The following is a 15,125-nucleotide window of genomic DNA, read 5'->3' on the forward strand; positions in this document are numbered from 1 at the left end:
TATTTATACTTTGTACTCTTGTAATTACTATTTTGATGGAGATGTATTTGCCACATGGCCTCATTGAGATTACATCATTTTTATATTTCATTAAACAAAATAAACCCTTTAAAGACCAAATATCCTGATGCCTGATTCTGAATGGCTAAATATTTTGGGGGTAGAATTTTATCACGGATAATTGATTTATTTATTTTGATATTTAACATTATTTATTGATCTATACTTTGCCCAGAATTATTTAAGAACTACAGGTTCCTCTGTTATAGTTAGAGGATTCCCATGGATAATTTATGTTGGACTTCCCCCTTGCACATTTCTCCAGTTTCACATGGGAAGTATGTTCAAATAAACCTGACTTCACAATTGCCAAAGTTGACACTCAAATTTGTCTTTACTGGCTAACGTTTTTCTCTCTTTAAAAATCATCCCTTTTGAACATAACATGAAACCACTTTCTAATTATTACAGTGTTGTTTGCAAGCACAAAATATTGGTTTAACACAACTTTTCAGTACTAGTATTTGTTTTTTATATTTGTCTCAACTCCTCCACCACCCAATACACACACCCAAAGCACTTTGCAATTCCCCTTTCAAAACCAATCATATATTATTATATTGTGTTCACTCTTAACTAGGCAATAGTACAGGTCTTATTACCTTAATTTTTCAGAGGCTTACCAGAAACATCATTTCTCAAGATCAGGTTCTTGATTAATTCCTTTAGCAAAGATTCTGATTTCCTCTTGAATCTGTGCTTTGTATGAATCTCTCCTAAACAGCACTGAGACCAGAGTAATTTGTCAGTTGTCACTTTTGACCCCGGCTTTATTCTAGCCCCAGTAACACAAAAGCAGCCTTTATTACTTAAGGAAAATAGGAAACACTGCCTCCTGGACATAAACATGTGAATTTTCTATGTCCAGGACCAAAAGGGTAAAATGGGCAGGTTTAACCAACATTTCCTTAAGAATTAAAGTGCCACTTTTAACACTTGTGGGCTGTTAACCACATGTGTGATGCTTTAGTTATAAGTCATATTTTAGGGGTCTATGTGCTAACAATTCTGCATTGTTATTGGGTCTAATTTTACAGATCTTACTTACGCCATACTCCGTTTGCAACAGATGAGAGTGTGACTTGAGTAAGCACCATAAAATCAGAGCCCAGTTTTCCCTCCTGCATTTTTAAATAAATGTGATTTGCAAAGGTAGCATCAGTACAACATCAGGATTTTCTGAAAATATAATGATGTCATAATAAATGAAACATTGAAATGGAAAAAAAAGTGTTTTTCTAGAAGATGTTGATTTCTTCATAGAAACTAGTGGGCAGGCATAATTTTAAAAAATAATGAAAAATGTAGAATTATTATTTGACACAATGAGAATGTAGATTTCAGTGACCAAAAAAAGTTGATGAGATATAGAAGCATATGCTACCCATGTTTTAGGCCCACTGGAAGCAGCTAGTGTTCAACCAGTTTGGTTTTTATATGGCCTTAAAAGATATATGCTGATCATGATTAATTATTCTAAAATTAAAAAATTACCTGATTGTTGACCAAAAAATATGAAATGGAAGAAACAAAAACAAACAAACATACCATGTTCACACACAAAACAAAATAATTCTCTCAGGGACATCAGGGAAGGTGGAATACTATAACAACACATGTTATATTGTTATACTATTCCACCCACCTTAATGAAGAGCCCTTGGGCGTTGCTACTCCATAGCCTTTTGAATCCAGATTTCCTCCAACTTTCATTGTGTCACATGGCTTTCGCTGCTCAATGTATTCATTCATAGTGGACTCCAGGAGAAAGGCAAATTTGCCCTTGGATTTTCGCACACGAGCTACTCCCTCAGCTGTAGTCCTAGTGAACACTGATGGCTCTGCTGATCGCATGTAGGTCCACATCTTTTCATACACTGCTATTTTTGATCTCTGGAGGAAATTAAAATAAAATTAAATACAGGAAAGAAGGGAACAAGATGTTAATATTGACTGAACTGGAATCAGGATAAAGCCTTTGACATTACCCCCTAATTCCAACTGGTCATAATAACACTATTTTTTTTTTTCAATTAGAAAAATGCCTTTTACCATTGTTTAAGAAAATCACTGAAATGAAAGATATTTAAAAGTGAGTTTGAGGAAAAAGGTACCTCATGTCATAATTACTCTAGTTAACTGCTTAAAGAGCTTATTATTTTTATAAAATATAGACATCCATAGAGAGAGTTGTACTGAATTATAGCAAACAAGGAGAATTGTTATATTGTTTTATTTTTGTATTTTTCCATGTCTCCAAGTTTTAATGAGAACCATTCTAAAAAGATACATACAAAATATGCAGTCCCTATCAAGTCAGTAGTTGAACACCAAAGGAGGAGGACAAATCTGCCTTAGTTTGTAAACCAAATATCTATAAAACAAGAATCAAATTTTAGGTCCACCAAAGCCTTTTTAGACCTTTTCTAACAAAATCTCCAAATAGAACATACATTAAACTTAAAGAGAAGTGATTCCTGTTTTTCCACTTTCTATTTTTGTAAAGAAGCTTTATTTTTTTATTTATTGGCTCTGTCTACACTGCTTTTTGTACTTAATTTATTCAATTCCTTTTGTGGGTATATGCATTCATATTAGATTTTTTTTATCCACACATTCTTTTCTTTTTTTTTTTTTTTTAATGTGAAAATATATCCAAATGAATGCAAATGTCCCTAAGGATGTGTTTAACAAAGTAGAAAAGCCTGAATCCTGTTTGGTGTTTGTTAATACAATGATACACATAGACTTTTATCTGGTGCAGTTATTTTTGTTCAATAGCAAATTGGGGGAATTTTGCACCTGGGTCAAAACTAAAAGTAATGGAGATTTCCACCAAACTTGACTACGCATGAGGCCAAATTCTGAGTATCGTGTATACTTATTTAAGCCAACTTTGTTTGGTTATCAGAAGATAGAATCCAACAAGAAGCAGATATTCAATAATTGACAAGCAACCTGAATAGCAAACTTAAGAATACATGTTCTGGGCAAAAGCAAATTACTCAGATGATTGATTAAAAGTGGTGTTCAAAATTTTGGCTTCATAAGATGGAAATTTAGCAATCAATAAACATACAATAAGCCACAGAAGATATTTGCATACCTAAAAAACCAAACTCCAGATATTTTATGTTAATATATATTCAAATAGTGATAAATATCAGATGGGAAATAGATATCCTGAAAATTTTCAGGAAATAGAAATTATTTATTTCAGGAAATAGGTACCTAAAATGTTTTTATGTTATTAACACTTAAAAATATTTCATGATACAGAAAATCTGATATGTTTGTGTATGTGTGTTCAGGTAATTACAGGTTACTTCTCGCTACAGAAATCCTCATATTAGGAACATTCTATGCCAACTATATTTCAATTGCAAAGATTCTATGTGGTTCCAGGGCAGAAGACTATCTGAATTAATGAGATCCACTGGGGAGGCCATATTGCCGGGCCTCATTCATTTTATCTCTAATAATGAAGTTCTCTTCCAGAGAATGAACTATTCCATTTTACAGTGAGTTCCAATCTCTGAAAATTATAAACTCCCTGGATCACTTAATACTGATTGTCTTTGAACATCTATTCTGGTTATTTCAATTTAGAGACTTGTTGGTAAACATCTATTAGCCATATAGTAATACATATATATATTTGCTTCACTATATATACTAAATTGAAACCAGAAGAAATAAAATCTGAGTATTATTTTGATTAAAATTTCTTTCAAAAAATTTAAGAATACAAGAATCATGCTTGTTACTTGCCAACTTTCTTATTATTCAGTATCTTGTTACAGGAACAAGAAACAAGTAAACAAAACTAACACAGCAAAATGGAAAAAAAGAAAAATTTTAGGGCTTGATAATTATGCAAGTAGTTTTACAATATAAATGCAACAGAACATTAAAGCAAGTGATTTTTGTAAAGGAATAAAATACTTTTGTTATTGATATTTTATTGTAGTCCATTTCCATAATATTAATGTGAGGGAAATTACTGCTGTATTTGTTTAAATCATATTGAATTACATATACCATAAATGCAAAAGAAACTAACTCCTTTAAAATCCTGAAGAAAGAGGAATCTTTAGTGTAATTATGCTTAACAGTTCTTATGTATCAGTATAATATAAATTAGGAATGATGAAAGAAACTCTTTAGAAAAAAAATTTACATGATGTGTAAATGTGTACTCTGTTAATGTTTAAAAATTCTGATTCTGATTTAAAAGGGGCATGGTTTAGAAAAAATCAAATTCACATGGTGGAGAAGGTGAGGTGGGAGATTCAAGAAGTAGCACTGGAAATAATATTGCTGTGCCTTACCTGTCACTGTAAGAGGGTGTTGTTAAGGAAGGAGGGCAAGGTAATTGTTATAAATTTGATAAGACAGGTTAAACTGGGAAATTTCTGCCGACCCAGCAAGTTCATAAATGTAATGATAATAGCGCTTTTAATATCTTCATCTTCAGCTATAAAGATCAGGTTTGGGGAGTGAATATGCTCAAGGTAATAAGCAAACGTAATATGTCACTATTTTTTAAAATTATAAAATTAACGTCAGCTTCATCTTTATTATGAAACACTATATATGGGAAGCTATTTAATTTAGAACACTATTTAATTATTTAAAATAATTCTTGGAGATTTAAAAATGTGCTTTCTTTTTAATTTCTCAAAATTAAGTATTTTGCCATTTCTGCTTTTAATATAAATATAAAAATGTCATACATTGCTATCATGTGAATTATTTCCTGCCTTTAGTAGCTTATGCAGCAAGACTGAAGTTCCAGTAAGAGCTCATCAATGCACTATGATCATATTATAACAACTGAGATACTAATCCGCCTCATTTATGCATTCATAATTTCACTGACGACAAACAGGCACAGGATAAAATTGCACTGAAATGAAAATCAGTGTGTTCAAATCAGGTATAATGTAAAAGTGCCTTTACAAAAGCCAGTCATTAAGTGACAAACACAAAATTTCTTTAAATGCCTCTATGTATATGCTGAACAATGTGCACAGAACAAGAGACTTATCAAGTTTCTTAACCAGGCAAGACCAAGGCAGTTGTTGAATTCGGATGTTATTTTCCCCATGGCTTAACTCTTTTTACAGAACAACGGCAACATTTTTTGAAGTTCTGAGTACAGATAACTGCCTGAGGCAATTTAGTGAAGCTGATAGATGTATCATTACTGTGTTCCTATAAGAAAACATTTTGATAGGGACAAAAGTACCTTTCACGGTTTGTTTCCTCAATCTATCAGACAAATAGTTCATTTAAACCAGGTTATCATGTATGAGAGAGGAAGGAGAACACAGGGTGGGAAGTGAATGAGGTTTTTAATCAAAGAACTGAAATTAATGCACTCCTGGAAGTGCGCTTCCAGGGAAAATGATTTTCTTGTCTCATTTGGGCTCAACTTTTCTACAGCATAAATACCTATACTTATAAAACTCTTTCAATTTTAAAATTGGAATTGGGTAGGACAGAAAGGAGATAGGGCATGGTGACTGCACAACTTAAATGGAAGACTCTGTGTCTAGGAAGCAGCTTTCTTTATTCCTATATTTTTAATCAATATATTCTCTTATCTACCTCATTAGTTTTTAAAATTTGAGCAGTTTTTAAAAATTCTATAAAGATTAGAAATAACATTTTCAATGTACTTGATGACAAAGAGATTTACAGAGAGTTAGCTTTAAAATATTTTCAGGAAATCACTATGATGTTTCTTTTCTCCTTTTTCACTCAAAGCAGAATGATGAACCTATAAACATTTGCTTTATTTACATGAAAATCAGCCATCATTTTTCAGTAAAATGCAATGAATAGCACAAATTTGTATACTATCTTATTGTGTATACAGACTGATTTTTAGGCAAATCACTACATTTTACCTACTTTCTTTTGGGTGAAACTTTAATGACAATCCACTCCAGTATTTTTGCCTGGGAAATCCCATGGACAGAGGAGCCTGGAAGGCTATAGTCCTTGGGCTTGTAGAGTTGGACACAACTGAGTGACTAACACTTTCATCTTTTAGATTTCTAGCAAGGTTTTGAAGTTATGCTCAAATGTATTAGAGCAGTATGCTATTATATTAAGCTTTAGAGACTGGAATGCACTTAGTAAGTTAAAAAAGTTTGACTAAGTTTATTCATAGAATATTGTTAATAAAATATATTGTCATGACTATTATTTACAGTTTTAGAAAAATCTACAAATACTTTATAATTAACTTAAAATTTTATATCTATTTGTCAAGTTCCAAATTGTTGACAAATATGTTCACTGTCTTTTTCTTTTTTAAAAACACAATGTGCAGTGACGGGTTTGACAGCTTTTGAATGATCTGCTGTGTTACATCAGTGATTTAGTGTTACCTCAGCATCTATAGTATATAAGAATACTATAATTTAATTTTTTTAAAAAAGAGAAATATCTTATTGAAATTCAAGTGCATGAAAATTAAGCCTGGCTTAAGGAGTAACATCTTCTGTTGTTTTTAACTTGCAACCTGAATGAGAAAACAAAATGAGAATGAGAAAACAAAAACATTTAAAATGAAAGTATAACTTCCCAAGTACTATATATAAGAGTGAATTTGCTTTAAGGGTCTATCATTAATTTTACAGAATAGTTTAGGAAATAGTGAAATATATCTTGCCTTCTAAATTGTTAAATATCTAGTCTCTAAGCAATTGACGTTTAATACTAATATAAGATGCAATTATTACCTAGCTAAATATCTGTGAAAATGTTACCCTTATTACTTTTTAGTTTTTTTGGTTCTGAAGTCACAAAATGAACCTTTATCTCTGGTCAGATATTATGAAATTTATATTTCTGGATTTATGTAAAACCAGAGTAAAAGAGATTCTCTGATCAAAAAATTCATCCTGAGTGGCACTAAGAGCTGAAAACCAAAAACCTTCAAAATACTTGCCATCCTGATGGCAAGCCAAAGGAATCATATCCATATGTGAAATGCAATTATATCAGTTTGAACAATTTTATTTGCAAAAGCAGAGAAGTCACCTCAAATGAAATACCACACAATGCTTTACAAGGGTGCTAGAACTTAGTAGTTATTGTTCTCTTTATCTAGTGAGAAAGCAAATATATTGCTTTGAAATCCATTGTTACAGAATACATTATGGAACAATAAACCTCATATAAATAGTATAGCATGCTATTAAGGTTTTGAGACTCAAATGCAGTAAGGTAATTGTATTTTTTTTTTTTTATGTCCTGTTTTCATTTTTATGCTCTAAGTCCCAAAGCATAGACAAATCCAAATCTTACCAGATAAAGTATCATCACGGCATTATCAACTTTGGAATCTTTGGGATTAAATGAAGTTGCTTTGTTTACCCTTTTACTGTTACTTTTCCTTAGTGAGGGTTCCTTTTGCAATGTGAGTAAATCAATAGGCTTTTGCAACTTAAAATGACTAAAATCCAAGTAGAAATATACAGCATAGCTATGTTTAAATATAGCAGTTACCATTGTGTTTGCAAAGCCTATAGTAGCTAGAGCCCATAGTATAATTATTTGCAAAATTGCTTAAATTTCAAAGTTATGAACATTTCCTTTTTAGTTTTCCCCTCAACTTACTCTGAAGAATTCTTTTGTTGACCCTGAATCCAGTGTTCCGTAGGCAATTTCTGTTTGTTTGGCCAAATCTTCTGCACTTTCTATAGGGGAGACCATTCTCTCAACCGTCAGGAAAGCGGCGAGATTAGCAGTATAAGATGATATAATGATGAGTGTAAAGAACCACCAAACACCTCCAACAATTCTTCCTGAGAGGGATCTAAACATGGATAAGATAATGTACATTTTCCTTTCTATAATCAACATAAAGAAAAGAAATGCCATTGTGTATGTTTAAAAATAATTGCAAGTGTCATTTTATGTTCTAAATAGTCTACTCAAGAATGATTCTAGTATTTCTGTATCATTTGATATCTTTCATGCTATATTGAATGTATAAATGCCATTTTAAAAATACTTTTCCTTTTAATTGTTTACTTGGCAGAAATGTGGAACCAAATGCCTTTCCTTCAGATTCAGGGGAAGAACACTTGCTTAAATTCATTGACTCCCACTCACTTTAGTGTCTCTGAATTAGGATGCAGCCTATGTTTGATGAGATAAAACACAGTATCACAGTTTGATTGGAAGCACTGTTATAAAATAGCAATACATCTTAACAATGGGTAAGCTCTTAGATTTGATACAAGGTGGTAGATGCTTTTGTGAGAGAACTTGTTTTTACCTTCAGTCAGAGGTATGCAAGGATAGATGGGGCATATGCCAAGGTGGGGCTTGATCAGAAACATATCTAGGATTGGTCTCCAAGGAACCATAGTTGAGAACATTTTGTTTGTTTGTTGGATAAGAATATTCTATTTCTTATCTGAGTGGAGGATGAGCTGTGTCTTAAAGTGCTTTCCACACTGGTATAAAAATGTTCTCTTTGCCATTGCCCACATGAGACCAAAGCATGTGATTGGTCAGTGTGCAGTATGACAGCACTGAAAACTGATGCTGGAGATCAAAAAATGTTTTCTCTCACCCTTTCTCTGGCTATCAAGGATGTGTGAGTGAGCAGAGGAAAAGTGAGAATGAAATGTATAAAAAATTCAGGACATAGTCATAATTGATTTCACCCCATAGGACCATTGGACCATCTAAAATTCCTGTGACAATTTATTTTAAATATTTTCTTAATATTTTCCATGGCATTTCTAGCCTAAAATGCTCCCTTCTTAATGTTACTATACAAGTGGCACCTATTGGTTTTAATTAGCATTTATTTAATCCTGATTTTAAAAACCATAAAATTATTTCTTGATTTGTTTTGATTTCTTTTCATTCATTGAGTATTATTTATTCAAATTCCTATGTTATTGGAATTTATGCACATTTATAGTGTTCCTGGGTCATAAGGAATACAAAGTGCATTGTAGCTAAAATGTCTCTTTTTAAGAAAGCATTATATTTCTTGAGATGATACACATATATGTGATGATAATATGTCACTGTTTAAGTGTAATTCTTAGCTTCTCTTGCCTTCACCTACTTTTCTCAGAGAAATTTGGTATTTTTCTTGTAGCAGTAGGTTGGCTGCATTTTTGGCAAACTTAACTAAACTATGTCTTAACTGACATGAGCTGTGACTCCATAGATAAAACATATATAGTATTTACATTTCTGACTCTGTGTACTGCTTAGCTTGTTTATGATTGTTTAGAAAAAAGTATATCTGGAACCTACTATATTGACTTAGGTTTTAGGTAATTTCATGGCAGAAATTTCCATTAAGCTATACAGGATTTAAGTTGAATTCAAAATTAATTCTCAAAAATGAACAACAATGACAAAAACATTTGATTTTGTAAAGGAAATAACATGAAAATAAATTTCCTTCCTTAAGAATTTAGATTTAGTTTCCACCTGTCAAGTCACCATAGGAAATATTAATACTAAATGATTTTTGAGAGTTCTGATGGGTTCCATATGTTCCTTTTCCATTGGGAAATTAACCTTTATGATGTATCCATACTTTGTGCTAATCCGGAAAAATTGGTTATGAGTGTACTTAGATTAATTTGGGGAGTACAAAGTCTTTCTCTGTTTTAGGCAATGCTCTGCCTCTAGAAAAATAACATGTAGAGAGGTGTCATGCACAATATTAAGAGTTACTAGGGAGTTGGTGACGAACTTAAGGGCTTTGAAACTAACCTGGGTGAAATGTCACATCCTTGCTGCATAAAAGCACCCAGGGAAAACCAGAGGCTGTTAAAGATGCCAAACTCGTTGGGAGGCTGGTCGCTGGGTCCTTCCTTCCCATCTTCCGGCTCTTCTGTGTGCCACTCGTAAGGACTAAACCTACTAACCAGGAACAAGACCACGCTGACACCAATGTAGGCAAAGACTATGCACATCCAAATCTCATAGGCCAGAGGATCCAAGAAGGAAAACACTCCTGGTTTAGATTTCTGAGGCTTTTTGATCATAATAGATATGCCCAAACTCATGAAGGGCTTAGAGAAGTCAATGACCTCCTCTCGGACCAAAGTGATTGTCAGAGGGGCAATAGCAATCTCTGCTTTCTATAAAAGAAAAGACACATGAAAAAAAATGTAGGTTAATAGATTTCATGAACCATTTAATACCAGATTGATTCACTCAGATTTTAATCTGTTAGTATTTATTCTACATTTTTTGGGGAATACCTACAATAAATAAGGCCAGTGACAAAGATGAACAGTAGATTTTTTTTATAAGATATTATGTCACTTTAATTGCAAGTATATTTTTATTTGTGCTAGTAATTAGATAAGAGGGAGAGAAAAAGAGAAGGAGTAGGCATAGCAAAAATAGCTTAAACTCAAATAACTGCATTAGTCTTTAACTGCATTAGTCTTTAAGGGTCTGACACAGTGCAGAGGAGGACACTTGAAAATTTTCCCATATGGCTGAATTTCTGAATTTCTTGGCTAGAATTACTGATATTTTGCAGTCTTTTCTATTTTATTTGGAATGTGGTCACTAATTCATTACTTGGCCATTTCTTAAAATTATGAATTTCAAATTTCAAATAGCCTTTTCTTTTTCAGTCCTTTCCAGTTATGAGAAAACCTAGCATGAAGCTTGTGTTTGTAAAATAGAAGAAACCTGTTGTTTGATAGCATTTTTTAAAAGAGAAAAAAAAGCATTTTTCAACTCAGAATACAGACAAAAATCTGGAAATTGGCATTTACTTCTTCCTATTTACATACTTGGATTTCTACTTTCAATTTATAAAAAAGATTTTGGAAATGGCACAGTCAATTCTTATAAATTTTATTAATAAGATACCAGCTTCCATTTTTATGTTGTGATTCTGAGTAACTTTTCTGAATCTATTTCCATATCTTCAAAATTAAGACATTTTCTTTCTTGTTTACCTCATTACATTATTGTGTTATTAAACAAATCTTAATAAAACAATAAAACATTTACTGAACAGTTACTGAGGGATTTTATGTCTATGTGGATTTAACTGTTTTGAATGGCTTCTCACTTAGCCATCTTAAACAGATAAACAATGTTACGCTTATCATTGTTTTACAGATGGTTGAGACTGAGACTCAAATTAGTTTTTCACATCATAGCAGCTCTGCAATTTGAGATTGTATTTCTGTTAAATTATGCCATCTCTAAAATCAAATGAAATGAAGTATGGTGAAAAAACTGTAAATTGTTACATGATCTACAAATGAGAAAAGTTTTTTTGATTATTTATTTTGGAAGGAAAATATTTGGTATTAAAATGGAATCTGAAACACAGACATATATGTTCTTACACAGTGGCTGCCAGTTTTATATTCACTTTATGTATCTTCAGGCCCCTGGATTGTTATGATGTTATGATATTATGGTGTTATGATGTTATGATGTTATGATGGCCAGCAGCTTGGTACAAAGGCAACTGGAAGGTTAGAATGGGAAATGTACTCTTGTTGTCATGCTTTCCACTGAGTGTCTGAAAAGTAACTGCATATGCTTTCAAGTGGGAATAAATTTAGTTCACATCAAAAATGCCTATATGTAATACAAAAGTCAGAACCATTTTTGAGAGATTATTACTTCCCCATAGTTACTATTATTTGTATAATTTTTATTATACAGTGATATATGAAGTAGATATAGAATATAAAAACAGAAAGAGAAAATTATGAAAAGTTATCTTCATTTCCTTCATTACTCTTATTTTTTAAATATGCCCTATCAGAAATTATTTCATGAATATTATTTTTTCTTGTTTTAAAATTGGGTAATATAGAACACCATATTTTATAACTCCTTTTCTCAAGAGAATATGATGAGGTATTTCAACATTATTTCAACATATATAGTAAAAATAAGTTTTAATGATTGCAAATCTTTTATCATGCTAAAATATCAAAATTTATTCATTCAATTTATTTTGGGGGGGATATCTGTATTGTTTCCAGTTTTACGCAGTTTATAACAATGGTGATATAAACAACTTTGAAGACAAATCCTCACATATAATTTTGTTATTTAATGCTCATTACATATTTTGCACAATTTTTCTCACTAAAGATCATGCAAATTTGTATTGTTATCAGCGCTGTGTGAAAGCACCTTCAGCTTTGAACCCTGGATATTCCCTGTGCATTTCCAGGGGATTTTTTCATTTATTCTCATTTATCTTCACCAATTTGCTAATCTCATTGTACTGACTTGAATTTTTTAAATTTTTGTAAAAAACAGACAATTTTACTCCTTTTATATATTACTTGTCATAATCTTCCCCACTTCCATATGGGCTATTCTGTTTTTGCTCACTAATTTATGTGTTTTAAATATGTTAAAATATTATTTTCCATATATATATTTTAAATATTCTTCCTAGTCATCAATTGTTTTGTTTATGTTACTTGATTTGTGATACTTTATTTTAGTATACATGTTTTAAAATTTTGTTTTAGCCATATAAAATTATATTTTTGCATTTTTAGGCTTTGGTTTCATGCTTAGTAAAATCCCTCTCATAGCGTATGATCAACCTCAATATACACTTTATTCTAGTACCTGTAATCCCCCTATAATTTATCTAGCATATTACATGATAATGCATTACAAAATTGTCCTGCTTTACCAGTAGGGATAAATGGATAATGCTTCCTTTAACTGATGTGAAATAGCACCTTTCGAATACTACACTGTTCTGTGTAGTATCTTCTGAAATTTTTTACTTATACAAGTGGCCATTAGTGAGAGTAAACTCCTTAAAGGTAGAGAAGCATGAAGAGAAATAAAGGAGTCTCCAGCACATAAAACTCGGTGCAATGGAAAGCAAACATTAGATAACAGTGGTGACGGCAATGCTCAATGACACACTTGAAGTTCTGAAAGAGGTCGCGGAACAGAAGATACATCTGAGTTTTCTCTGCTAACTTTGGAGATGTTGCATTTGCCTTGTTCCATTAGCTCTCAGTGATTCCCAAAACTGTGAGAAATGCCTCCTGCAAGAGCTTCATAATGTTTGGATTCTCAATGACTTCTGGAGTGAGGCTGATGAACCAGCATTTTAACACATATCACAAGTAATTCTAGTGTTGGGAGGACATGGAATTTGCTCTGAGAAAAATTTCTTTGGTTAAAATATACACAGAAGCACAGCAGGGCACAGGAAGAGGCCCTGGTTCAGTAACCACAGAAGATTCTGTCAGGGATTTCTTGCAGTGTGCAGTAGTGACAGGCAGAAAGAATCTGAAAGTGTAAGGGAGGTTTTGAGCTTTGGGGTAACCACCTGGTGGTGTGCTGAGATCACATCTAAATGTCTGGCAGATAATCTATTCCTAACAATTACAGTAACAAGGTTTGCAAAGAATAAAGTAGAAAAAAAAATAATAAATAAATAATGGACTCAAAGTTAATCATCTTGCTGGCTTTGTTGAGTAGAAGAATATACACAGAGTTTTACTTAGGGCCTGTAAACTGAGAATTCATGTGTGCATTAGCAGTAAGAAAGAAAAAAAATGTAGTTGAGAGGCAAGTAAAGACTTTGCAGACATGAGAATGGAAAATATAAAATCTGTGGAAGGTATATGAGACGTGAACAAAGATTCCTTTTGGGAAAAAATTGGACAACTCAAGTGGCAAAAATCAGATTATTTAAATCCTTGCAAACTGGCTGAGGAATTAATAAAGAGTAATAACCATTATGTTACCTTTTCTCTCTGAGAACAGCCTGACTTTGTGACTTTTTTGTGCCATGTGACACATGTACTAGTGATACAATTTTGTTGCTTTTAATTATACTACTCCCTTCATATCACTTATTTTCACTATTTAGACAATATTCTCCCAATAAAATGTCATCAGAACACTTGCACAGGAGTGAGCCTGGGTTACCAACTTGGTAAGGACTCCAGAGGAGAGATATGTAACAAATGTAGAAAATAACTGATTAGTTATCTGGTCCGAAATTAACTGAATTCAAGGATGCACTTTTGAGATGAAATACTCAGTAGTGTAACTAGTAAAGTAATGCTCAAAATTCTCCAAGCCAGTCTTCAGCAATATGTGAACTTCCAGATGTTCAAGCTGGTTTTAGAATAGGCAGAGGAAAGAGAGATCAAATTGACAACATCCGCTGGATCATTGAAAAAGCAAGAGAGCGCCAGAAAAACATCTATTTCTGCTTTATTGACTATGCCAAAGCCTTTGACTGTGTGTATCACAATAAACTCTGGAAAATTCTGAAAGAGATGGGAATACCAGACCACCTGACCTGACTCTTGAGAAACCTGTATGCAAGTCAGGAAGCAACAGTTAGAAATGGACATGGAACAACAGACTGGTTCCAAATAGGAAAAGGAGTACGTCAAGGCTGTATATTGTCACCCTGCTTATTTAACTTATTTTCAGAGTACATCATGAGAAAGGCTGGGCTGGAGGAAGCACAAGCTGGAATCAAGATTGCTGGGAGAAATATCAATAACCTCAGATATGCAGATGACACCACCCTTATGGCAGAAAGTGAAGAAGAACTAAACAACCTCTTGATGAAAGTGAAAGAGGAGAGAGAAGAAGTTGGCTTAAAGCTCAACATTCAGAAAACTAAGATCATGGCATCTGATCCCATCACTTCATGGGAAATAAATGGGGAAACACTGGAAATGAGGCTGACTTTATTTTTCTGGGCTCCAAAATCACTGCAGATGGTGATTGCAGCCATGGAATGAAAAGACACTTGCTCCTTGGAAGGAAAGTGAAGATCAACCTAGACAGCATATTAAAAAGCAGAGACATTACTTTGCCAATAAAGGTTCATCTAGTCAAGGCTATGGTTTTTCCAGTAGTCATGTATGGATGTCTAAGAGGTGGACTATGAAGAAAGCTGAGTGCAGAAGAATTGATGCTTTTGAACTGTGGTGTTGGAGAAAACTCTTGAGAGTCCCTTGGACTGCAAGGAGGTCCAACCAGTCCATCCTAAAGATCAGTCCTGGGTGTTCACTAGA

General features: G+C 32.8%; 1 protein-coding gene across 7 annotated transcripts in view; it reads right to left on the minus strand.

Annotated features, from left to right (window-relative positions):
- The window catches only part of GRIA4 (glutamate ionotropic receptor AMPA type subunit 4), a 608,284-nt gene that overhangs the window by 44,351 nt on the left and 548,808 nt on the right, over window positions 1–15,125 (minus strand). For all 7 annotated transcript variants that reach the window (XR_006272041.1, XM_043482046.1, XM_043482043.1 and 4 more), the window contains 3 exons: window positions 9,829–10,199; window positions 7,696–7,894; window positions 1,706–1,953 (listed from right to left, as the gene is read on the minus strand). Coding sequence is in view for 6 of the 7 variants with exons in the window: in XM_043482046.1 (XP_043337981.1) it covers window positions 1,706–1,953; window positions 7,696–7,894; window positions 9,829–10,199 (818 nt within the window). In the remaining variant the exon portion in view is untranslated. The remainder of the gene's footprint in view (window positions 1–1,705; window positions 1,954–7,695; window positions 7,895–9,828; window positions 10,200–15,125) is intronic.

This window comes from Cervus canadensis, chromosome 11 (genome assembly GCF_019320065.1).
Source record: "Cervus canadensis isolate Bull #8, Minnesota chromosome 11, ASM1932006v1, whole genome shotgun sequence".
Taxonomy (NCBI): Eukaryota; Metazoa; Chordata; class Mammalia; order Artiodactyla; family Cervidae; genus Cervus; species Cervus canadensis.